The 23,776-nt window shown below is 60.7% G+C and overlaps 5 protein-coding genes across 6 annotated transcripts in view; 3 read left to right on the top strand and 2 right to left on the bottom strand.

Moving 5' to 3' along the window:
• Positions 1-1,191: 1,191 nt before the first annotated feature.
• On the bottom strand, positions 1,192-2,123 carry LOC122184743 (claudin-4-like). The gene is given in 2 exon segments (XM_042879936.1): positions 1,192-1,952; positions 1,955-2,123. Coding segments are annotated over 2 exon segments (930 nt in total).
• A 5,422-nt stretch (positions 2,124-7,545) lies between these two features.
• CLDN3 (claudin 3) lies at positions 7,546-8,703 on the top strand. The gene has a single exon (XM_042879755.1). It carries the CDS (start codon positions 7,620-7,622, stop codon positions 8,262-8,264), a length of 645 nt encoding a protein of 214 aa, XP_042735689.1. The 5' UTR covers positions 7,546-7,619; the 3' UTR covers positions 8,265-8,703.
• Positions 8,704-9,238: 535 nt separating this feature from the next.
• On the top strand, positions 9,239-12,610 carry ABHD11 (abhydrolase domain containing 11). Its single transcript, XM_042879819.1, has 7 exons — positions 9,239-9,311; positions 10,001-10,227; positions 10,478-10,613; positions 10,726-10,899; positions 11,288-11,458; positions 11,680-11,861; positions 12,146-12,610. Exons 2-7 carry the CDS (start codon positions 10,157-10,159, stop codon positions 12,282-12,284), a joined length of 873 nt encoding a protein of 290 aa, XP_042735753.1. The 5' UTR covers positions 9,239-9,311; positions 10,001-10,156; the 3' UTR covers positions 12,285-12,610.
• Positions 12,611-13,273: 663 nt separating this feature from the next.
• LOC122184682 (caspase-1-like) lies at positions 13,274-17,922 on the bottom strand. The gene is given in 10 exon segments (XM_042879817.1): positions 13,274-13,559; positions 14,017-14,122; positions 15,005-15,114; positions 15,728-15,880; positions 15,992-16,223; positions 16,417-16,593; positions 16,835-16,909; positions 16,911-16,960; positions 17,260-17,532; positions 17,840-17,922. Coding segments are annotated over 9 exon segments (1,170 nt in total). The 5' UTR covers positions 17,847-17,922; the 3' UTR covers positions 13,274-13,559; positions 14,017-14,029.
• A 1,465-nt stretch (positions 17,923-19,387) lies between these two features.
• Positions 19,388-23,776, top strand: part of MTMR4 (myotubularin related protein 4) — a 41,810-nt gene continuing 37,421 nt past the window's right edge. The window contains exon 1 of one of the 2 annotated variants that reach the window (XM_042879554.1): positions 19,388-19,562. In XM_042879554.1, coding sequence (XP_042735488.1) covers positions 19,388-19,562 — 175 coding nt within the window. Of the gene's footprint in view, positions 19,563-21,977; positions 22,143-23,776 lie in introns of those variants that run through there. The other variant, XM_042879556.1, reaches the window with a different exon arrangement.

The following is a 23,776-nucleotide window of genomic DNA, read 5'->3' as shown; positions in this document are numbered from 1 at the left end:
CTGGATGTGCACTGGCACAGTTCCAAGGCCAGAAGGCAAATAGGCAAAACACTGCTGTCACCCACACCAGCCCCAAGGTGCTTCCAAGCAGCCCTGGGGCATCCCAACCCATCCCAACACCCCATGTCCTGCTGGCGCCCGCCTCTCCTTCCTGCTTGGTGCAGCCGGTCAGACAGGAGCAGCGTGGGGCGATGGCCCCAATGCCCGGGGCCCTGTGATAGCATGGGGTGGCCTCAATACTGTAAAGGCATCTCGTTGCTGAGCCACCCCACTGTCACCTCCCCAGGTGGCCCGGGAGGGGAGCACAGCTGTGGTAGAGCCAGGGGTGAGGAGCAGGGGGTGGGAGGCTGGGGCTGTCCCTCCTAATTTGGGATGTTTCATGCTGGTGTTCCCAGACATGGGGTCTGCAGCTTGGAACCCACAGGTCACCCCATCACGGAGGTCAGCAGATAAAGACAACGGAGCACAGCGGGTGCAGCACTGTCATTTAATGTGGGATGGCTGCAGCACAAGGTCAGGTGCTGCCACACCGGGGGTACCACGAGCCCCCAGCTGCTCCTGCCCCACGGATGGAAGAAGTGCAGTGCAGAGCCCGGTGCCGCCTCCCGGACCGGTTCTCCCAGCCCTGCCGCTGCCTTCCCACTCCCAGAATAATGATACCCGCACCCCGGCGAGCTGCCGAGAAAAATCGCAAGTGCGTACAGCTAGGTGAGATCCCCGAAAGTAGGTCAAAGTAAGAACTGGGGGCACGGAGGGGGAAGAGCACCAAACGCTCCTCGAGACCGCGCTGCGTGTCACCGAGCCACCGCGCCCTCTGGCCACACGGGACAGATTCGACGGACATCACCCGGGGATTCTCCCCGTCCTCCGCAGTGGTGTTTGGACAAGTCGGAGCCGCACGGAGCCGCGTGTCACCGGTGGGGCGGCACCCGGCGCATTGAGCGTCCCGGCACGGCACAGAACAGCACACCCCAGCCCCCACTGAGGAGATACCGCGGGTGCCCCCGAGCTGTCGGGCGGGCAGCCAGGACGGCAGAGCGCCGTTCCCATCCCAGCAGGATTAAAGAACCAGCTCCAATCCCGGTGAACAAAGGCGGCTCTGTCTGCCCCCCTCGCTCCATCCCCTCTGCAGCGCCCCGGCCCCAGACCCGCTCCCCGCGGGGCATCCCCGTCTGGCAGGGTGCGGCGGCCCTACACGTAGTTGCTGGCCGGCAGCGAGCGAGCCGCGCTGTACTTGGCGGAGTAGGGCTTCTCACCGCGCGGCGGGCAGGTGCAGCACAGCATGGCCCCCCCCAGCAACAGCAGCGCGGAGGCCGCCCAGCCCACGTAAAGCGACGAGCCCAGCTCCCTCTTCTGGGAGTCGGCCACCAGCGGGTCGTAGAAGTCCCGGACGATGGCGTTGGCCGACCAGCAGATGGGGATGAGGATGAGGACGCTGGAGACGATGAAGGTGACGCCGGAGAGGATCATCACCTTGGCTTTGGCCGTCTCGTCTTCCACGCAGGTGGTGCACTTGCCGCCGGCGATGGCGAGCAGTGTGCCCAGCACAGCCAGCACGATGGCCACCACCAGCAGCGCGCGGGCGGCCTGCAGGTCCTGCGGCAGGGCCAGCATGGAGTCGTACACCCGGCACTGCATCTGCCCCGTGCTCTGCACCACGCAGTTCATCCACAGCCCTTCCCAGATGATCTGAGCCACCACGATGTTGTTGCCCACGAAGGCGGTCTCGCGCCACATGGGCAGCGCGCAGCAGAGGACGGACGCCAGCCAGCCGATGACAGACAGGGCGATGCCCAGCACCTGCAGCCCCATGGAGGCCATCGCTCTCCGCCACGCAGTGCCGCCCGCCGGGACCATGCCGGGCGTTATATGCCCTCGCCGAGGGAGGAGCTCCGCCGCCACCCGCCATCCCGCCGGCACCGGACGGAGGGGTAGAACCAGTTTCCCGGGATTCCTCCTCTCGCATTTCTCCCCACGGCCATGACACCCAATCGCTGCTCCCACGGATGGCGCAGGGGGCCGGGATGAGGCCACCCAGGAGCAGGAGCACGGCCGCACGCTGCCCAGGGGCAGGAGATGCCCGGGTTGACCCAGCTCGGGGTGCTGAAGGGCAACGGTGGCATCTGGGATGAGGATTTCTACAGCATCGCTCCCAGCACCTCCTTCTCCATGGCCTGCATGGATGCCTCTGTGCTTCTGTGCCTTTTTCCTCCCCCTAGCTCCTGCCCTTGTCTCCATGGGCCCGTGCCAGTCCCGTGCTGGGCTCCATGCCGGCAGGGCACAAGCACCTCTTGTTTGTTCCTTGGCATCGTGTGAGCGCTTCCCATCCCTCCATTTGGCCTCAGGCAGGAGGCACCTCCCCACCGAGCCCCACAAACCAGTCAGAGCTGCCACAGAACAGAGATGGCAGTGCTCGGAGTGGGCAGGGGCAGCCCCCAGCCCAGCAGCCCCTTGTACATGCACACCACCCTCACTAAGCCCCCAGGCATGTGCGTGGAGCAGCACAAAGCCAGACAGAGCACAAGGACAGACACTGCACCTCTCCCCCACCTGCTTAATCCCCAGGGATGACAGCAGGGCCCGAGGTTATCTCAGTTTCCCAAACACGCAGGCGTGGATAGATAAGGTATCTGCGGGGTCAGAGTGGCCAGCCCCCACCAGGCACTGCATCCTCAGACTTGCTGGCAAAGCATGACGGCGGCTTGCCGATACAATTAATTGCTAATTGATTGCTAATTGTTTAACACGATGGGCTCTGGAGCTGCCTCTGAGCACACCAGGTGTCTCTGGGCACAGAGGAGGCTCCTGCTGCAACACACAGCCCACGTGCCCAGGGGTGGCTGCGTCTCCATGGTCCACACCGTGGTCCATGCCACAAGGATGCCATGGGCACCATAGCTGGGGACACCAGCATCCAGCCAGGCCAGGCAACGGGGACACTTGGGTCTTGCTGCAGCCCTCCTTGTTGGCTGTCTGGGGCAGCCACCATCTACCAAGGTACACCGGGGCACTCCCTCAATCCATCCAACCATCCACACCTCTGGAGCACCCACATTGCTGGCATACCAGCGTGCCCACCGTGGAGCCGAAGTGCATTCAGGGCTCCCTGTAATCAGTGGGGCGGCAGCAGGGACCCACCCACCCCACAGCATCCCCTGCCTGGGGCAGCTCCACGGACAGGCAGCGCCAGGGCCGGACCCTACCTCAGGCTGGATGTGGCTTGGGCTTGCAGACGGCTGCGCCAACCACACCATCATTTGGGGTTGCAGTGGGTGTGTGCACACGTGTGTACAGTTCCATAGGAAAAGCCCAGCCCTGCGTAGGCTGTATCCCTGCAGGGCTCAGGGCCGTGCCTGGGTCTGGGGACAAATGGCAAGGTGGGAGCAAGACACGGCTATGCGCTGCGTGGCAATGCCAGAGCTATAGGCACCAGCATGGCCGTTTGACAGCTGATGACCATAATTAAAACCAGAATGTGACACGTCCTCAAGTGGTGCCTGACAACAAGAAGCAGCTCTCGTGCCCTTCCCATGACCCCCAGGCACCCCAAGTCCCAGCACTGCCACGGGTGCAGGGCTCAGCGAGGAACAGCACAGTGACAGCAGCATCGCACGGAGCTGAAAGATTCCACTCACCTGCAGACAGCAGGAGCCCCTCCTCACCAAAACAGGGGGCTCACCCCACCCCGAGGCTCTCATCACAGTGGGATGGGGCCGTGCCACAGCCCCACAGCAAGGGACACAGAGCCAGAGACAAGGGCAGCCCCTGCTCACCACGATCCTCAGCACCACAGGGTCACAGAAAGAGCTGTGTCACACCTGACCTTGTGCCGTGCCGAGGACACCTGTGGGGACAGGGCTGGCAGATGTCCCCGTGTCAGACACGGACAGCATTTCCCCCTCTCCCTCAACCCCGCATTCTCTCTGAGCAAACAACCACGCTGCGTACCTCGAGGTCCCAATGGGGCGAGCAGAGGGAGCCGGGTTTGGAGCAGGGGCCGTGCTGGAGCCGGCGCAGCACTGAGCAGCCTCTCCCCGCGGCGCACACGGGGATTAGTTACCCACGCTCCTCAGAGACTCAATGTTCCCGAAAAGTTTGCGCCTGACATAAACCCCCCTGACCGGCTGAAATGTGCACACTAAGGTTGTTTTTCTCTACCTGAAAGCAAAGGTTTCCAGACTCAGCCAAGAGCCCGTGGAAAGCGCTGTGCAAAGGAACCGCTGCCAGGAGTTCACCAAGAAAACAAACCCCCTATCCACTTACTGAGCAAAAAGCAGCCCCAAATGGGCAAAAGTGCTGCTAAGCCAAAGGGACGTGCGAGCTGCAGCCACGTCCCAGGAAGGTGACACTCGGACGCGTTGCAGGCGAAGTTCGGGGGTCGGCACCGCAGCAAAAGCCGCGCCGCTCCGAGCGCTTCGGGGTGGGGAAGCCCCGAGCACGCCGCAATGTGGGGCGCACCGCCATCCCCCCGCGAGGCCCCGCAGCGCAGTCCCCGCCCCGCCGCCAGACAGAGCTGCCATTGATGCCGGAGCCGCCTTACCTGCTCCTCGCCGCCGCCAAAGGGGCTTCAACAATGGACGTCTGTGTGCCCTGGCCGGGGCAGATCGACAGCCCCGCGCCTGAAATATAAGCAGGGAGCAGCGCTCGTCCCGCTGCCCTGGGGGGGATAGGCGCCGGCCCCGCCGCGACCGCAACCATGGGGGCACACCCCATGCCCCGCGCCCGCCGCACCGCGCACGTGAGCGGGACGCGGCCCCGCGGTGCCCGGGGCGGTTTCTGCTGGTGCTGCTGTGCCGTCACCCGCCCCGGGGCAGCCGGCCCTCCGAACAGCACGTGTGGATGGGGACCGGGATGGAGACGGGATGAGGATGGGAATAGGGATGGGATGGGGATGGGGTCACCCACAGTGGTTGTCGCCATGCAGGTGCTCATGGAGAAGAGCCACCAGCACGGCAAAGCTCACACACCCCTTGGGTCTGACCTTCACGTCATGACCTGTCCCCACGTCATCGTGTGGCCCCTCTGGTCCCCATCGCTGGGAGTGATGCTCCCCATCCCTTCCGAGCTGCAATGGAACAGCTTCACCAAGGGGCACTGGGGACCCCCACAGGCCTGCCGCCCCCATGGCTGTTTTGGGTAAACACCATCAGGCTGCGTTCCTCACCACAGGAATGCATCCCGAAGCGTGCAGCAGCCGGCACCCCGAAACCCCGGTGATTTGCCCCTTCCTCTGCTGTGAGTCAGGCAGCTGCTGCTGCCCCAGGCCGGCGGCACAGTGCAAACAGCCTGTACTTTGGGCAATTTGGGATGATGGGGTGAGGAGGCGGCGCAGCGCGTGGGGGCTGATTGCAAGGCAGCCGTCACCTCGCTCCCGTGCCCCTGCCCCACAGCACTACTTGGGACATCCCCTGCCCCAGGTCCTTCTCCTGCCCCTCTGTGTGTGTGCGCACCTGTCTGTGTGTGCTTTCGTTCCTCTTCTGTCTGTGCTGCCATATGTGTGAACCTGTGTCTGCTTTCAGGTGTACCAGTGAGTGCGTCTGCTTGTGCACATTCCCCCACGGCTACCCTCCTATGTGTGTGCCAAGTGTGCATGCAGCCATGTGTCTGTGCATCTGCTGCGCCTGTCCGTCTGTCTGTGTGTGCCTCCCCGTGTGTATGTGCACCTGTGCCTTTCTCTTTGTCTGTGTCTCTGTGCACTCCTGTGTGCCTGTGAGCACCTGCGCGCGATGGTCTGCGCATGTGTGCACCTGTGCACCTGTGCCTTTCCCTGTCTGTCTGTCTGCACAGCTGTGTCTGTGCATCCCAGCCAGCAGGGGGGGTGTATTTGGGTGCGTGTGCAGTGTCTGCTGTGCACCCAGTGCCTGTGCACCCCGAAGTTTGCTCTGCCTCAGCTCCATCCTCGGGATGGTTGGGCTCACCCCCCAGCAGCACCTCACTTGCTGTGAGACCCTGGGGTTCTGCTTGCACAGGGACCCCACGGGACACCCATGTGCCCACCAACCCCATGGGGTGCCATGGGATGGCGGGATGCCATAGAGAGCTGGGGCCAGGCGTGGGGTGCTGCAGTGCAATGCGGTGCTGGGTGCACCCAGACCAAGAGTTGGACGTGCTGTGGGGCAGCAGGAGCTGATCCAGCAGAGTGGGGGTGTCGGGGTGCTGCAAGGCATGGTTGAGTGGGGCCTCCCTCCACTGGGGGGCTGAGCAGGGGGGTCTCCAGCCGTGCTCTAGTGTAGTTAATGAGTTGTAGGGGAGCCCTCAGCAGTGGCCGGGAACAGGCCGGAGCATGCCTGCAGGCACCCATCCACCAAGAGCAGGGGGCAAATGCATTCCTGGGGTGGGGGCTGAAATACCTGCAGCACTCTGGCCGTGCAGAGCTGGGGGGGATGGCTGCACACAGCAGCAACCTGCTCATTCAGGGGGCTCGTTGGGGGGACGCTGCCCCCCGGGATGGGATCACTCGCAGGGTTGGCTCACACATCCCTTGTTTTTCCTTCTCCAGCTGCCACTGAGCCAGGCGGACAGGGTGACACTGCGGGAGCATTACGTGCTCTGTCTGCTTCCTTCAAGGACAAAATATTTGAGCACGATGAGTAAAAGACATTTATCACCTGGTCGGGGATTCCCGTAGACACACCCAGCACTGCACGTCCCACAGGAGGGAACAAGGGAGGAGGGGGGGGGCAGGAAGAATGGGACAGGAGGAGAAGGGAGGGGACAGGAGGGGACCGGTGGGTGTGGGTGCGCTGGGGGCTGTGTGGGGCAGGGGGCTGCGCAGGGCCAGCAGCACAGAGCACGTTGTGGCGAGGTGAAGGGGCTGCACTTTGCACGGCGATGCAAAGGTGCCCGAGTGCTCCCTGCTCTCGCTGAGCCACGGTGAGATAAGGAGCAATCTGCGTGCAGATAAAAATACCGACAAGGCCGTAATCTTAAATAAACTGCCTTTCTTTTGGACACCATGTTAAACGTGAGATCTGATAAAGCACTCCAGAAATACAACAGGCTGTGACCTACAGCATCCCTGCTGGAGAGGCCACGCTGCGAGGCTTTGGGCTCCCACCCAGCTGTGCCGTTCTGCGCTGTGCCATGTTGCTCTGGTGGGGGGTTCAGCCCCCGTCCCTGGCCACCTCCAGCACTACCAGTGTGAAGCCGAGGGGTTCTCAGCTCTCGCTGCTGCCTTTGGGGAAGGCTGGAGGGGGTCAGCGGTGGCCGTGGGCCGTGGTGCAGGTGGGCAGCAGGGCACACAGCAAGCCAAGAGCTGGGCAGCCCTCCATCTCATCGGGTTGTGACGATGGCACCCATCCTACCCCACGCCCCGAAACCCGGCCTGTGCTGCAGTGGCCATCTCAGGTGGCTCTCCCCCTCCCTCCACTACGCCATCTCCGCAAACAAAGGGGAGGGTGTGGGACACCGCGACGGAGCCAGTGGAGAGGAGCGTCCGGTGGAGAAACCCCACCCCGGGCGGGCGCTGAGCGAGTGCAGCCCGGCCCCGGCCCCGCCAGCCCTTATAAGCACAGGTGCACCCAGGTGTAAGCCGATCCCCACGGCTGCAGCAGCGAGCGGAGCACAGGGTGGTTTCGGTCAGCGGGTTCCTCTCTGCCATCGCCTGGGAGCCGGACACCATGTCTATGGGGCTGGAGATCGGGGGGTTGACCCTGTCGGTGCTGGGCTGGCTGTGCAGCATCATCTGCTGTGCGCTGCCCATGTGGAAGGTGACGGCCTTCATCGGCAACAACATCGTGACGGCGCAGATCATCTGGGAAGGGCTGTGGATGAACTGCGTGGTGCAGAGCACGGGGCAGATGCAGTGCAAGGTGTACGACTCCATGCTGGCCCTGCCGCAGGACCTGCAGGCCGCCCGCGCGCTGCTGGTGGTGGCCATCGTGCTGGCCGTGCTGGGCCTGATGGTGGCCATCGTGGGTGCCCAGTGCACGCGCTGCGTGGAGGACGAGACCACCAAGGCCAAGATCACCATCGTCTCTGGCGTCATCTTCCTGCTCTCCGGCATCATAACCCTCATCCCCGTCTCCTGGTCGGCCAACGCCATCATCCGGGATTTCTACAACCCGCTGGTGCTCGACGCTCAGAAGCGGGAGCTGGGCTCGTCGCTTTACGTGGGCTGGGCGGCCTCCGCGCTGCAGCTCTTCGGGGGGGCCCTGCTCTGCTGCTCCTGCCCCCCAAAAGACGAGAGGTACACGACCAGCAAGGTGGCTTACTCCGCCCCGCGCTCCGCCGTTACCAGCTACGACAAGAGGAACTATGTGTGAGCCCCTGCATCCCCCCAGCCCAGCCCTACGGGGGGCTCGGCAGCTCCTGCACCCTCTTCCAGCCCCACCGCCGGAACCGGCACCGTCGGGGACCCTCCACCCCGCAGGCCGGGGAGAGAGCTCCCCCCCCAAGGGTGCCCGGCCCCGGTGGGAGCAGGCAGGGGAATGATGGGGGGGGCGATGGGATCGGTGCCGGGGTCAGGGCCGGGCAGTGTGAGCGGGAGCCGGGCGGGCGGCTGTGTCAATACCGACGGTTTCATGTAAACAGAGCCGGTTTCGGGTTGCCAGGAGAGCTGTGCGCAGCAGCGCAAGGAGGAAGCTCCGTGTCCCCCCGCCCTGCTCTGCCGGCCCCCCCCCGCCGCCGGCCGGGCACCTTCTCTCCCTGTTACGCGTGGTCTGTACAAGTTACATTTGTCAATAAACGAGTCCTGTTTTGGTATCCATGTGTCCTTGGGCCTCTAGACAGGATAGGGGGGAACGGAAGGGTGAGAGCCATCTGGGGAGGGAATGGCTTCGGCCCCACAGGAAGGCAGTGTGGGGCAGATTAGCATCGTGCGCAAGGACAACGCCGGCCTTGGAACCTCGATGGGAACGTGCTGCAGTGGAGAGGACCCCTCTGTCACCCCCAAACGGGGCCATGAGCACAGAGCTGTCCCCACGCAAGGAGCAGAGCCGCACCGGGGCTGACCCCAATGACACCGGATTGGGGATGGGCATCTCCACACCTTTCCCACCAGGCTCTGGCCCCTCTCGGCTCCTTCCCCGTCTGCCCCTCTCCCAGCCCCACGCGGGGGGGCTGCGGGCCGCAGGATCCCAACCGCTGCCCAGCTGACGTCCCACCATCGGCACTCCCTGCCGCTCGGTACAAAGTCTGGCACTCTGGCGGCGAAGACCGGCTCTTTCCCCCCTGTAAAAGCAGGGGCGAGGCCGCATTGCACAACGCCCGCACCGCCCGTTCCCGGTCCGGCAGCACGGTGCAGCTCCGCCCGGCTTTGGACGGCCCCCGCCTTCCCCGCCAGGCTCCAGCGAGCACGGACAAAGCCGCAGGTGCATCGCCGCCTCCCCCTCTCCCCTTCCCTGGCCCCCGAGGCCGTCTCGCAGCCGCTGTCAGAAAATCGCAGCCGAGAGGCAGGGCTGAGCAGCTGCTTCGGCCGCTCCCCGCTCGACGGCCCCTCAGGCGGCTCACGCTGGCGGTCCGCCGGGGGAGGGGGCGGCTCAGGTTCCCCCCGGCCCTGCACACATGGCCGCCCCGATAAGGATCAGCCAGAGCGGAGCAGCCCTACTGGGGCCGGCCTGGGGCTCCCAGGGACGCGGGCCCTGCCCTGGCCCTGGGCCACACGCAGGCGGGTGGTGACCTTGCTGCCAGCGGAGCACAAGGAGACCATTGAGGGCTGCCCTCCCCCCGCTCCTTTCGGTGGCGGAGGTGGCGGCACACGGAGCGCAGTGCCCGCAGCACCGCGTGCCGGCCGGGGGCTGTGGGATGAGGACGTTGGGGTTCCTCAGAAGGAACCGGGGGGCGCTGTCCCTGTGCCTGGCGGTGCTCTGGGTGCCCCGCAGTCGCTACCCGCTCCCCGTGCCCGGTGCCGGGGTATGGGCGCACAGCCACGGCGCTGCAGCCTTCACGTGGCATCAGAGCCGGTCCGGGATTTGGGGTGAGCTCAAGCGCAGTGCGGTACTGTGCGGGGACGGGCGGTGGCAGCACGGCACACTGAGGCCCGCGCGCCGTTCCGTCCCAGGTCTCCCGGCTTGCAGCCCGTGTCGCTGAGTCACGGTGCCGCCTGCAGTCCGCCCAAGATCCTCCCGCCGCCAGGAGGCGCACGCGGCTACCAGCGGGGCGTGGTCGCTTCCCATTTACGTCACGGCCGCGCGCCGCTCGCCCGCCCGCCGCCATCATGCTCCGTCGTCTGCCCCTGGGCTCGCCCCGCGGCCCCCGCCCGCCTCTCGCAACCCGTTCCGCCGTAACGTAAGGGCCCGTCCGCGCTAGGGGCGGGGGCTGGAGGGGTGGTGGTCCCGCGAGGAGGGGCTGTGCTTTACCCGCCCCCCAACTTCGGTTCTAACCCCGCCCCCTTCCGTGGGCCCCCCGCCTCAGGGCCTGGGCTCTTCTCCGCCGCGTCGCGTAGCCCCGCCCCCAGCCCGCTCCTGCTGATCCGTGGCCCCGCCCCCTCGGCGTGGCCCCGCCCCTCGCTGCTCCCAGCCCCGCCCTCTCCCCGCAGGGCTGTGCCGTTGGCCCACGCCGAGGTTGGAGTCCGAGGCACGCGTCCGCCCCTGGTGCTGCTCCACGGCATCTTCGGCAACCACGGCAACTTCCATACGGTGGCCAAGGCACTGGTGCGGCATGTTGGCGGCCAGGTGAGGCCACGGGGGGCAGCCGCAGAGCCCCAGCTTCACAGGCAGTCCCACAGGTCTGGGGGCCACGAGCAGTGCCCGGCCCCAGCTGATGCAGTACCCCCTGGCTGGGCAGGTGCTCACAGTGGACGCACGAAACCATGGCAGCAGCCCCCACAGCCCGCTGATGACGTACGAGGCGATGAGTTTGGACGTGCAGCACCTCCTGACCCAGCTGGGCATCCACAAGTGCATCCTCGTGGGACACAGCATGGGTGGCAAGACGGCCATGGTGCTGGCCTTGCAGCGGGTGGGTGTTTGGGGGTCCTGGTGGTGGGACGGGGCTTGGTGAGTGTTGGAGGTGGTGCTGAGAAGGGCAGTGCTGATGCGGCCATGAGCCCACGGTGAGCGGCTATCCCCAGCACTGCCCTGCTCAGAGCTGTGAGCTGGGCTGCAGGGCTCTGCTCTCAGCCCACCACGCTGGCACCAGTTGCACAGGAGCTCAGACGTCTCATGTACGGAGGTGCAGGGAAGTAAGACTTCAGGGAAAGGTTTGTGGAGCTATCTGCTGGGGCAGCAGGGAGCTAAAAGCCTTCAGAGAGCCTTGCTGGGAGCAGAGCACTGTGCCTGGCCTCACTGTTCAGAGCAAGGCTGGGAGATCTCAGCTCTCATTCGGTCTGCTCTGTCTGTGTCCCCAGCCAGACTTGGTGGAGCGCCTTATCTCCGTAGACATCAGTCCTACCTCAACCACGCTTATCTCCGAGTTCCCTGCTTACATCTCTGCCATGAAGTCAGTGAACATCCCGGCCGGTCTATCCCGCTCTGCTGCCCGCCAGCTGGCTGACAGTCAGCTGAGTTCCGTGGTCCAGGTGGGAAATCCCTATCCTAGAAGGGGCTTCTGCCCCTAGCCTGTTCCTGGGACCCTGATTCCTGCCAGCTCAATGCTGATCTGGGCAGCTGGGTCACAAAGGCTGCAGGAGAACTGGGGAACATGGCATGCATGAGCTGTGAGATGGGTAGGACATCCCAAGGGTTCATTGCTCTCACTGAAGTGTGTGTGATCCACTGGCACATTCCCCTTTTGTGGCAGGACCCTCAGCTGAGACAGTTTCTTCTCACCAACCTGGTGGAGGTGGAGGGCCGCTACATCTGGAGAGTGAACCTGGATGCTATTTCCCATCACTTTGCAGATATCATGAGCTTCCCAGTCTTCCACAAGCCATATCCTGGCCCTGCATTGTTTTTAGGAGGATCCAAATCGCCCTATATCAGGTGAGACTGAAGACAAGCTGTTCAAAGTCTGTGATCTGACTCCTTGCACTGTTCTGCAGAGGTTCAGGCTGGGAGGGAAGGCCTTGGAGTGAGCTCTGTGCCTCCAGCAGGCAGTGACACCGATGTGCTGGAGAGTGAGGTGGAGCCTGAGGGCAGCCTCAGGCTTTCCTAGCAGTGACAAAGAGGATGCGGTCAGACCTGAGACTCTGCTTGCAGCAGGTGGAGGAAAGCATCTGGGTGGACCTCTGACCACACGTCTGATGCTGTCTTCCCTTGTCCTGCAGCTCCAAAGACTACCCAGAGATCCAGCGCCTCTTCCCCAAAGCAGATGTCCAGTTCATCGAAGGCGCAGGCCACATAGTCCATCAGGACAAGTTTGAAGAGTTCATCGCTGCTGTCCTCAGTTTCTTGCCATCGCCATAGTCCTGGCCACCGGTGTTCCTGCAAGCACCACGTGGGACCCAAGGAGCTCTGGGCAGAGCAAGGAAAGGATCAGCCCAGAGCAGCCGCCACCTTTGTGGTCTGAGGACATTTCCCATCCTGCTCGCAGAGGCCCAGCCCTCCTGCCACCTCCCAGAGACACAGGGTGGCACTGGCCAAGGACGTGGCCTGCATGCACCCAAGTGCTTTGGACACAAGGAGGGGACAGGAGAGCCCTCTTTTTTTCCTACCACCTTTTCACCTGGTGGTGGAGCCGACAGTGGTTTGCAGCACATGCAATAAACCTGCATCTGTGCCAAGGCAGAGAATGGTTTGGATGTGGCTGTGGACAAGGGGAGCACTGGTAGGCTTACTGGAGGGGATGGTGGTGGGAGGTGTCAGCTGAGCTGTTAGATGCAGATTTAAGGATCTTTCATGGCTTCCAGAGGAAATCACTTCCCTCCACCACCTCCAAGGCAGCAGGAGGAAGCTGCCTCCTGAGAAAGGCCACGCCATGGGCTGCAGAAGGGAGCTGTGAGGAAGGAGCCATGAGAGCACAGACACCCACCCTGCTCTGCTTTGGGCTTGGGACCTGCATATGGAAGGGCTTTGCATTCACTTTCTCTCCAGGTTTGACCCAAGGAGATGGGAACCTGGAGAGCACATGGACAGAGACTGGAGATAGGCAGGGACACCAGGGCATGAGGCAGCACTGCTGCAAGGACAAAGTGTAGCTCTCACACAGCTCTGGGTGAGGAGGGATGGAAGAGGCAGAAAACAGTGCAGGCTGTCCCACCAGCACAGGGAGCAGATGCACACCAAACAGAAGTGGATTTTCTAGGGATTCTCCTAAGCCCAGCCACCCCCCACACTGGCTGCCCCCTCCTCCCTCAGTTCTGGTTCATGACCTCCTGTCTGTTCACAGCTGTACCCAAGCAGCTGCTGCTGGCCACCAACCATCACCACAGGCTGGAGGCAGAGGAGAGGTGCTGTTATGTGTTCTAATCCTTTTATTAGTCAACAAGTTGAGTCAGAAACAGGGCAGAAGTGGCTCTCAGAGTGACAGATGGTATCTGCCACCAATGGGAAGATGCTTGCTTCACAGCCTTTGCTGGGGTGGTAAAGAGAGATGTGGTCCAGGTGTGCGTGTAGTGTTCTATTGCTGAGTGTCTTTGCTGCTCCCCGGCAAGAATTTCGTCAGTTTGAGGTTGTTCAGATGCCTCAAAAGGGAGGAAGAAGAGAAGACTGAAGACTGTTTTGTTCTGGCTCTGTAGCTGCCTAGCAGAGGGAGCAAAAGAAGCCAGTTTAGAGATTCGCTGTTTCTGCAGAGCTGGTTTTGGCCTCTATTTTTTTCATTTCCTTTTCTGAAGTACATCTCTGCAGCACCACTGCATTCCCTGAGCTTGAGCTTTCTGCTTTGTTACTCCCACATTCAAACACTTTCTCTGTCCATGCCTTTTTTTTTTTTTTTTAACCCATGGAGAACATTAGAACAAAAAAAGCTCCTGAGACACAGGCTGCTGCAATGACTTCCTCAAGCACCCATCTTCTAGAGCCAGCAGGAGATGGGGAGTCAGGCCCCTGTATGCAGCACATAAGTCCTTGGGACATAAAGCCCGAGCTGTGTGCTCTGGAGCCAAGGTGTGATGGGGAATTGCTCCTGCCCACTGACAAAGTACCAGGTGTGGAGCACAAAGAAGAGGCTGTCGCAGAGGGGTGAAGTGGAAAAACTCACCTTGGGCAGGAGATCAGAGGCCTGGGAAGAGATAGAACTTCTTGAGCATTGTAGTCCTCTCTTGTGTTGGCAACTGCCGAGGAAAGTTTTTAAAGGAACGTTGGACCTGGAGTGAGACAGAGAGAAAGAGAGCACAGGAAAATGAAAGCAATTCTCCTTCCAGCGTGGCTGCAGTGCAGGGCATCAGGAGGCATCCCCAGGAAGGTGAGTTGGTGCAAAAGAAGCCATGGGCTGCACCAACCCAGCAGGCTGTGTCATGGTTTTATGATTTTTGGTCATCAGTATTCCACACCATAACATCATGTAATGCATTGGGGGTGGGGTTTGATATCTGCCGAATGTTCGTCTGTCGGAGAAGAACTACATTTCCCCAGGAGGCTTTGCGGTCAGCAAGGGGATATAACTCCAAGCAAGGTCACCTGATCCTTCTTCTTCGCCTGCTCTTCGCTGTCTGCGCTTCGCTATCTGCGCTTCGCCGCCTGCGCTTCGCCATCTGCACTTCGCCGTCTGCACTTCAGTCTCTCAACTGGACTGCACTTCTCACCCCAGCATTGTGGTGAGGTCTATACAATTCAAACAGACTCTCTCTCTCTCTCTCTCTCTCTCATTGTATTTTACTGATACTATATTTAGTAAAATCATTTGTTCCACCTCAGATCAGTGCTGTTGTTTTCAAGTATTTTGGGGTCCCCTGCTTCCCCTTTCCCAGAGGCGCGGATCCGCAGATCCCTCCGCCCTGCTGGTCATGGAACTGGGCCGGACCAGCCCATAAACCGTTGACAGGCTGTCACAAGCCCGCCCCACGGCAGGACACCGATCCCCACAGAGAACCAAACCCGAGCACCTGGACCCTTTTAGGACACAGCCTGCTCCCCAAGTTTGCAGAATAAAGCCTGTTCTGGCCAGAGCCGTGAGTAGGCCCCTGTTCCTGCAGCAGCATCTCTGCCTGTTGGCATGGCTGTATTTGCATTTAACTGCAAAGCCTCACCTTTCTGAATATCTCCTGCAAGTCACTGTTAAAGGCATGGCTTCGAAACTGCTCCACCAGTCTCTGGATAAAAAGAGAACCTTTTTTGGGGCATCTCCAGGAGACAGTATCTGAGGAGACAGAAGATGCTAAGTGTCATTCCACTGGTGTTCACCATGGCAGCAGCAATCAACACAGCGTGCTAGAGCAGGAGACTGGGACACCTTCTGTGATCTTTGTAGATGGCCCACCTGGCCAACAGGACGAAGAATGGGAAAAGGACAGAGCTTTCCTGGAATGCTGGGTGTGATATTTTCTCTGGTCTCCTTGCTCCCAGCCACGCTCCCAGTGCATGCATGTCTGCACAGCCTGGACCCATCTGTGACCTAGCCAAACTTTCCACAGGAGAAGACAACTTTCCCAGCTAGCCACTACAGTGAGATAAATGGGCTGGAGAAGATGCACAGGCTGGAGCGAAGGCACAGAACTCTAGCCATGGTAGCACTCACCCAGAAAGGGATCTGGGCTTGGAGTGGCTGTGTATTCTGACACTGGGAGGATGCTGCACTCTGCAGAGGCTGCTGGAGCAATGCCTGAGCAATGTATGCCAGGCCACCAAATGGAGGGACCTTGTCAACCCACCCTGAGAAGGAGGTGTGGGAGAGACTGATGGGGTGGGGAATGGGAGTCCTGCCCCCCTTGCCTTCCTTCAGACAGGAGAACTCTCTCTGTGGAATTGCTTACCAGGTGTGGAGGAATATAAAGTGGCAAAATCACTTTCCAGGTGAGTTTCTCTGATTTTACGACTTTGCAGCTGTACAGACCTAAAGCCGTCCGAGGTGAAAGTGGGCATCTCAGGGTCGATGGAGTCACATACCATCACAGATCCTATGTTGTCTAGGAAGGCAGGGCGAGCCGTCAGTGATGGGGTGCCCCAAACCCAGCCTGTGCTCCAGGTGAGCCTGACTGGCTTGCTCACCTGGCAGGCACCCTGCAGCAGGGACTCACCTCCACGGCAGCACTGGATAATAACCACTTTGGGTTTGCCCACCAGCGCCTTGCAGTGCTTGTTGTTGAAATTCTCGTAGATGGTGCTGAAGGAGAGGATGTCTGTGGTCCCATTACTCTTGGTCCCGCAGATCCCAGTGCTGACTCCATGTGACATGAACACCAGGAAGGTGCTGTCAGAGGTCCAGTGATCTTTGTGATCTGCAAAATTCTTCATGACTGTGATCATCTCCTGCAAAACACCATGAAAAAGGGGCATCAGCCACCTGCAACCAGCTGTGTGGAGATGCAGCTGCCAGCTGTGAGCAGGAGCCAGTGCCACTGGGGACAGAATTGTTCCTGTGGTTCCTGAGAGCCCTCACAGCCATGTCTGCCCTGAGCCCCCCACCTCCATTGCACACAAAGGTCTCTGCAACTTCCTTTACCTGGGAAGTTACTTCTTCATGGCACTCCACATTGTAGCCCAGCCCTTCTAGCAGCTTTGTCATCTCCTTCACGTCCACTTCAGCCCCGTCCCGCTTGCTCAAGTGCTCAAAATTGGTGTTGCAGATGAGCAAGGCCCTACGGGTTCGTTTTTCCCGTGGCAGGAATATGTCATAGATCTGTGATGAGAGAACAAGGTGATGCACATTTGTGAGTGGGTGCAGGAGGCTTCTCTAGGGAGGCAACTATAGCAGCAAAGGCCTACGTATGCAGCACCCACATCTCCCCGGCCCTGGGGCATCTTCCCAAAGCTCCTGCGCTGCTCACTGACTGCAGAGGACCCTTGGCAGCCTTTGCCCCCTCTGACAGAGAGGCTGCTCCATGCTCCAGCCCTTCTCTCATCTCCTTCACCCACAGCACCTGATCTCCCTCTGCCTCCTTGAAGCGCTGGTACTCGCTCAGGGTCCACTGCAGGTTCTGGCTGCTAACGGGGGGGGCCGGAGGAGCCCGCAGTGCTGGGGGCAGCCGGCGGTGCACCAGGAGGCTCTGCAAGCACAAAGGCCTTGGTTACACTGGAAAGGATAAGAAGGTGGCTGTCACAGTGCATGGGGGCAAGCAGAACCCGTCTCTGCCCCATAGTGGATTCCTACAGGGAGCAGCCACCTGAGAGCCCTGCTGTCACCACGTGGTGAGGGGTACCCACTGCCACAGCACAGTGACAATGGGATTTCCTGACTGCCCCATGGCTTTGGGCTTGGGCCAGCAGGCAGGACCCCCTCCAGCATGCCACAGGAAGCACTGGAAGCACAAGCACGGCCAGGGTGGGTCGTGGCTCTGCCTCTCACCTGCACCAGCACTCAGTCCCAGCTGCTCCGCCAAGTTGCTGTCATGCTTCCTGAGGCTGTCGATGAAGATGGCACTGGCCCTAGGGCCCTTCAGGCGTACGATGTCTATGAGGCTCCGGGCCTTGTCGGTTGTCACTGGGTTGGCCTCCTGCACCTCATCCACTTCTGCCTGGTTCAGCACCCTGTGGGCCAGCAGCTCATCCAGGAGATTGGAGATCACAGCCTTCCTCACGCGGCTCACAAAGTCGGCACGCGCTCTCAGCAGCTCCTGGTCTGTAGGGCAGCCCTGTCAGCACCCAGAGCTGCCCCACGTAGCTCCAGCCCTCCCACCACCCGTTCCTGCTGTTCCCTTTCCCACTTCCTCCCTTGGTGCTCCCCCCTCTCCCACATCAACCCCAGTCTGCTTCCCATGCCACCACCCCCCTCCCCTATTGCCACAGAAAGTGCTGCAGGACACGGATCCCTTGCCCAGGACACGTGGCCCTTGCCATGTGCTGTGGTGTGCGAGGCTCAGCGGGACCAGCAGGATCCAAGCAACCCCCAGCCCACCCCCAGTGCCGCCAACATTGGCTGCACTCACCTGCCATCGACCCTCAGCCCCCAGCCCACCGAACGGCTCAGCAGCCTCTTCTTGTGGGAATAGAAAACGAAAGTAAATTTAAGCATTGCTTCCTGTTTCCGCCTTTGGCCTTTGTCACTGCCTGCCAGAGCCCAGCACAGCACAGTGAGCCCACAGAGCTGCAGCCCTGCACCATCATAGCCCCCATCACCTTTCCCTGGAGGTGCAGCACTACCAGGTGAGAGGAGTGATGCCACGCGGTGCTGCTGCTTACAGCTCCTGCACCAGGGAGCTTCTCAGCCGCAGGCTGACATCTGGACAACATGCTCAGACACATGGTCTCATTTCAGGATTTGGATCCCTGTGGGTCCCTCCCACTTCAGGATCATCCATCATGCTGCAGACCTGCTGTGGGGCTGAGCCTGGCCTGTCCCCTTTGGGTTCCTGGGGGAGCAGCAGCATCATCTGCCCAGGGCTCATCTGATGGGGGAAGGAGAAGCTGTGATGGGGAATTGAGATGCTAAGGGACACTGATCATAGGAAAGACTCCACCAACCCCATGTCCAACCCCAGCCCCCATGCCCACATAGTGCCACATCCCCACAGCTCTGAACGCCTTCAGGACGGTGACCCCCAGCCCCGTGCAGCTGCGCCACTGTAGCACCGTGTGTTGGAAATACCCAAATAATTCATCAGGATGGTATCTGATAAAAGCAGATTTTATTTGCGATTGCAACAGTGGGCATCCCGCAAGCAGGAGAACCCCTAAGGACACAGGGACAGCTTTTTGTGCCCTGTTTTCCCCTTTGCCTGTCCCCCTCCCCTGAGTGCTCCAGGTTCACAATCTTATCACAGTTTACATTTAATTGCTGTGTTATCTGCTGTCAGCCAGCAGCCATCCTGCTGTTCCCAAGCTGTCTCAATGCTCTTCTTGTCCTATCGAGGTGGCGATTTTCTTCAAAGCCTTCATTAAACAAAGAGCGCCGCAGGACAGAGGTGCTGCCAGGCCTTCCGATGTAACTGTTCAGGCGCTTCCTCAGGCATGCCATCATTTGTGCTCTGCTTTCATCAACCTCGGGTGGGATATTCTCCACCGTGTGTGGCAACATACACACATACACACCTATATACCGAGCGTGCATTGCTGGGGAAGGCTCGTCTAGAGGATCAGTGATGCGAACTATCAGAGACCCCCCGGGTAAAGTAGAAAGACTCCCAAATAGAACTACGACACGACCATGAAATAAATCCCTATCCAATTCTAATGCAGAAACAACATTCGATTCCCACACGCTCTTTCGGAGCTGTTTTCCGTTACGTCCGTCGCGCACGAGCCCAGCACAGCCACGTCACAGCCGGAGCGCGGCCACCGAACGAGGGGGGGGGGTGGGGGGCGGGGGGTGGGGGGCGGGGGGGCGGGCTTGGAGCCCAACCCCCGCTCCCCGCGCGGCTGTCTGAGGCGCGGGCCTGCCCGCCCTCCGATTGGCTGCAGCGGGACGCGCTGTGATTTCTCATTGGGCGCCGCTCGCCGGGTCCCGCCCCGCGCCGCTGGCCGCGCCGGGTCACGGGATGCTCTGTGGGCGCGTCCCCGCGGCCGGCGGCGCTGGGCGGGGACGCGTTCTCTCCGCTCATTGGTCGGCGTTGCCGGCGACGGCGGGCGCCGATTGGCGGAGCCGCGCGGGTCGGTGGGGGCAGGGCGGGGAGCCGCACGCGGCAGAGGCGGGAGCGGCGCGCTCGGACTCAGGTGAGGCCCCGCCGACCCCCGCGCCCCTCCCCCGCCCCGCCGCCAGGCCCCGGGCCCGGCCCTGCCCGCCGCGCCGCCCCGCCCCGCCGGCGCCGCCCGGGCCTTCCGCCGCGGGCCCGTCCTGCCGCCTGCTCGGTCCCGCAGTACCGCGTGGGCGCCGCGGCGCGGCCCGAGGAGCGCGGCATTGCACGGGTCGGAATTGGAGATGCCGCGATCTCCGGGGCCGATGGGGGATGGGGGAGGAGAGGGGAGGAGAGTAGGGGAGGGACGGACGGAGGAACGGAGGGCTGCCGGTCCGCCCCGGGGAAGGGAGGCGAGCGGGAGGAAATTGCACGCTGTGCGCCTGGCAGCCCCGTGCGCCCGCAGCGGTCCGTTGGTTCCATCGGTCCGTTCCAGGTCCTGCATGGGCTGGGTGCCCACAGCTCGGGCTGCCCAGAATCCATCTGTGGCCTGGAGCACCTCCAGGGGTGGGCACACAGCTCTGGGCAGCAGCGCAGCGCCTCGCTGCCCTCTGGGTGAAGGATTTCCCCTGAGTTTCCTCTCTTTTAGTTTAAAGCCATTCCCCCTCATCCTGTCATTGTCGGATGTGTAAAAATCCCAGTCCTTGAGGGCTCTCCCTGTTGCCCTCTCTTCTGCAGGCAGAGCCCCCTCAGCCTCCCTGCACAGCAGAGGTGCTCCGTCCTCTGAGCATCCTCCTGGATATCAGGCATGTCCCAGGGAACTCATAATGTGTTTGTAGTCACCAAAGTTCTGCACCTTTCTCTTCCTTGCTGTTCCTCCTTCCAGCTTCACTTCCCCTTGGTTTTCTGTTTCATAGAATCACAGAACTGTAGGGGCTGGAAGGGACTTTTGGAGATCCCTCATCCAGGCCCCCCCCAGTGCAGTTCCCTGCAGCAGGGGCACAGGGAAGCATCCAGGTGGGTTTTAAATACCTGCAGGGAAGGAGATTCTTCCCCACCTCTCTGGGCTCCCTGTTCTGAGGTCTAGAACCCTCACAGCAAAGTTTTCCCTCGCGTTCATGTTTGTTGGAGAGTTTTGGGGCTGGGATGTGTCTCTGATTGTGCCTCCCACATATCACAGCACACAGGAAAACACCGAGGTGTAGGACTGGATCAGAGTCCTTTTTGGACAATAATGAATGGAGAGAAGAGCTGATTAGAGGATTACTTTACTCTTAATAAATTAACATAACAAACCAATTGCTGCCTGTAACCCTGCTGGCTCCTCAGGCCGGTGCCGGTGCCGCTCCACACGGGCCGGGATCACAGCTCCTCACTGCTGTCCCACACCCGGAGGGATAGGATTTCCTGGGCAGGATCAGCTGTGAGCTTATAAATAGCAAAAGCCTGCTCAGCCTGCGTGGCGCGGCGTGGCCGGGCTGCAGCCTCACTGCCCGCGTGCTGCTCCACCAGCCTGGCCTGCAGCTCGGGGTGTGCAGCCAAACCTGCACATGAAGGTGAATTCCTGCACAGGTCAGCCTCTGAGCAAGGCAGCTGTGAGAGCTGCAGCCAGCTGTTTGTCATCGATGCGGAGAGCTTTGGCGGCAGCGATGCGCAGCGCTGCTGTTGTGCACTGAGGTGGTCTCCAGTTATTGGATGGTGCAGGGAAATGGGCTTTTAGCTGGGAGCCGGAGCTGATCTCTGCTCCGTCTTCTTTGAGGGGTTGGTGCAGAGCCTGGGGTCGGGTCCCAGGGCTGCTTCTGCTGGTGCTTGGTTTGCAGCAGGTTCTGCAGACCTGGTAGCTCTGTGCAGGGTAGATGTGAAGCAGCGCCCTGCCTCCTGTGTGGCACAGAACATTAATGGGATGTAGCAAAAGCAAAACAAAGCGGGCGGTCCCAGTTCTTTGCAGTGCTGGTGACTTTGCTGGTGTGTTTTGTTTTGATGTGGTTGTCCTTTCTCAATGGAGAGATGCCCTCAACTTCTTTTCCTGGAGCAGAAGCGTGCCCAGGGCATGTCCCTAGGGAGGAGAGTTATGTGTTGGCGTTCTGATTGAAGACACACAGAGTTACCAACCCCAGAGGCGTCCTTTCTTGCTGTGTTTGTTTGCAGGTGCATCGCTCCTGTTGGCACCTGGCTCAGAGCAGGGCCGGTCTTGCTTACCTTCTGGCTGGGGCTGCACCAGGAACCCCGTCGAGTTCAGCCTTCCGGCTGCACACAGCGGCCTCTTGTGTGGGTCCAGCTCTGGGGGGTCGGCACGGTGCTGCTGGGAGGGAAGCTGGCAGGGGCTGGCTGGGAATGGGGCCGTAGCACTGACAGCACAGCGCGGCACTGGCCGGGTGCTGGGTGCACTGCAGGCCGGAGCTGCTCTGCACAAACAGCTCCTCCCCTTTGGAGGAGCCCATCCTGACTGCAGGAGTATAGGTGGAAACCACTCCAACTTATCTGCTTAGGGGCAAAGTCTTGCATCTGAACTTAAGCCCACATTCATGGCAGCATTTCCTCCCATTTCATGGTGCGAGCGGCGCTGGCTGGAGAGAGGAGTTGTTCCTTTTCCAGCCCGCTCACTTCTTTGCAAACTGAAGCAGTGGAATTGTTCACTCTGCAGGACGGCTGTGGTGCTGCTGTGAGTGACAGCGTGATGGTAAGGCCCCTCCGAGCAATTCTGCTTTACAGCCCATTCAGTTGCTTGCTGTCTGCCAGTCTTTCTCTGGTGTTCCCTGCTGAAATAGAGAACTGCTCTGAGCAAAGGGGTGCTGCCTGCATTGTTTCTTCTGGAAGCTTTGGAGGGCTTTTGTCTTCTGCTAGCCTAGGAGCTTGCTGAAGTAGCCAGATTCCAGCTGGTAGTAGAGTGCCTTGTGGCAATCCAGCATCAATCTATTCAGTTGCCTCTATTCAGTCTCAACTGTATTCCCTGCCTCTACAATGATCTTTCTTTAATTAAAAAAATATATATGCTTGCAAATAATCAGCAGAAGCACGCTTTATAGCTGGAGCATGACTGGCATGCAGCACTCAGTGCCACGCAGAGCCTCTGGGGTGATTTTAGTGCACAAGAGGGAAGGCACTGCCTGTCAGTGCCTCGTGGATGAGATGTCTGCACCCAGGTTGGGTTTACTTTGTTGTTGAGGGTGCTGAGGAGAGCGAGCCTCCTGCGGCCAGGCAGGGGTGTAGCAGGATGCCCTGGGGATGCCACTCCTCACGCATCAGCATCATCTGGACTTGTGCTTGTGCTTGTTCTGCTATCTGAGTCGAGCTTATGCCCCACTCCTGCCTCCCACTGCAGCTGCCCCAGTGCCAGAGGCACGGCCGTCTTGTGACTGGTGGATTTTCCAAAGGCTGGATGCCTTTATCTTACTGAACATTTATTTCAGAGTGAGAGAGTGGGCCTGTGTGCTGACTGCATGCATACCTGTGCTGCCCAGAGGTTGGACCTGAGGAGGTGTGAATCACACTGTCAGACAGGGAGGCTGCAGTCAGGCGTGTTTCTGTTCCCTAAATGAAGGGTGAGGGCTGTGTTTGGACAGGGGGAGGACGGCAGTGACGTGTTTTGTGGATCAGTGGGAAGATCTGCAAGACAGTGGGGCTTGGTGTGCTGTGAGCATCAAAGGGCCCCTTAAGGAGCTCCTGCTGCACCGTGCTGGCAAGCTGGGGCGTTGCATCCTTGTTGTGGCTGTACCGAAGTGTCAAATCGTTCAGAGACCATCAACTTTCCTGTGCCTTTGGGTAGGTGTGGAGCTTTGCCAGCCCTCGTCCTTCTGCAGCTCTCCCTGGGCGTGCAGTGCTGTGATGCTGGGGCTTGTCACAGCTCAGTGCTTACCCAGCCTTTGTGCTGTAGCTCACATGTAAAGCTGTGTGGGGATCGGCCGAGGTGTGCTGTGTGTGCTGCTGGGCAGCCATTTCCCTGTGGGGCCGGCAGGCTGCAGGGCAGTGCTGGGATCCCTGCAGAGGATTAACTGCATCTCCTGTTTCGGGGGTATCAGCTTTGCTTTCTGCGTGTTTGAATCTTTTGTGCTTGCAGACAATACACCCTGTTCTCCTCCATCCTCTGCAAACATCCCTCCCTCCTGCACGAGGCCATCCATCACCTGCCTGGCACGCAGGGGGCCCTCCTGCTTCTGCAAGGTGCCAGCACCCGGTGCGTCTCTGTCAGCGAAGCTCTGAGCTCACATTTGTCATACCTGCAGCCTTGACAAGCAGCTGATGGAGACAACTGCCTTGTGAATGGGAAGTTCCTGGTGCTGCTGGCGCTCAGGCTGTTGCTGGAGGTGTTGTGGT

This window comes from Lagopus leucura, unplaced genomic scaffold (assembly GCF_019238085.1).
Source record: "Lagopus leucura isolate 7727_CA_CO unplaced genomic scaffold, USGS_WTPT01 Super-Scaffold_100024, whole genome shotgun sequence".
NCBI lineage: Eukaryota > Metazoa > Chordata > Aves > Galliformes > Phasianidae > Lagopus > Lagopus leucura.
The sequence above is the reverse complement of the archived record's forward strand: the minus strand, read 5'-3'. Positions and strand labels throughout refer to the sequence as shown.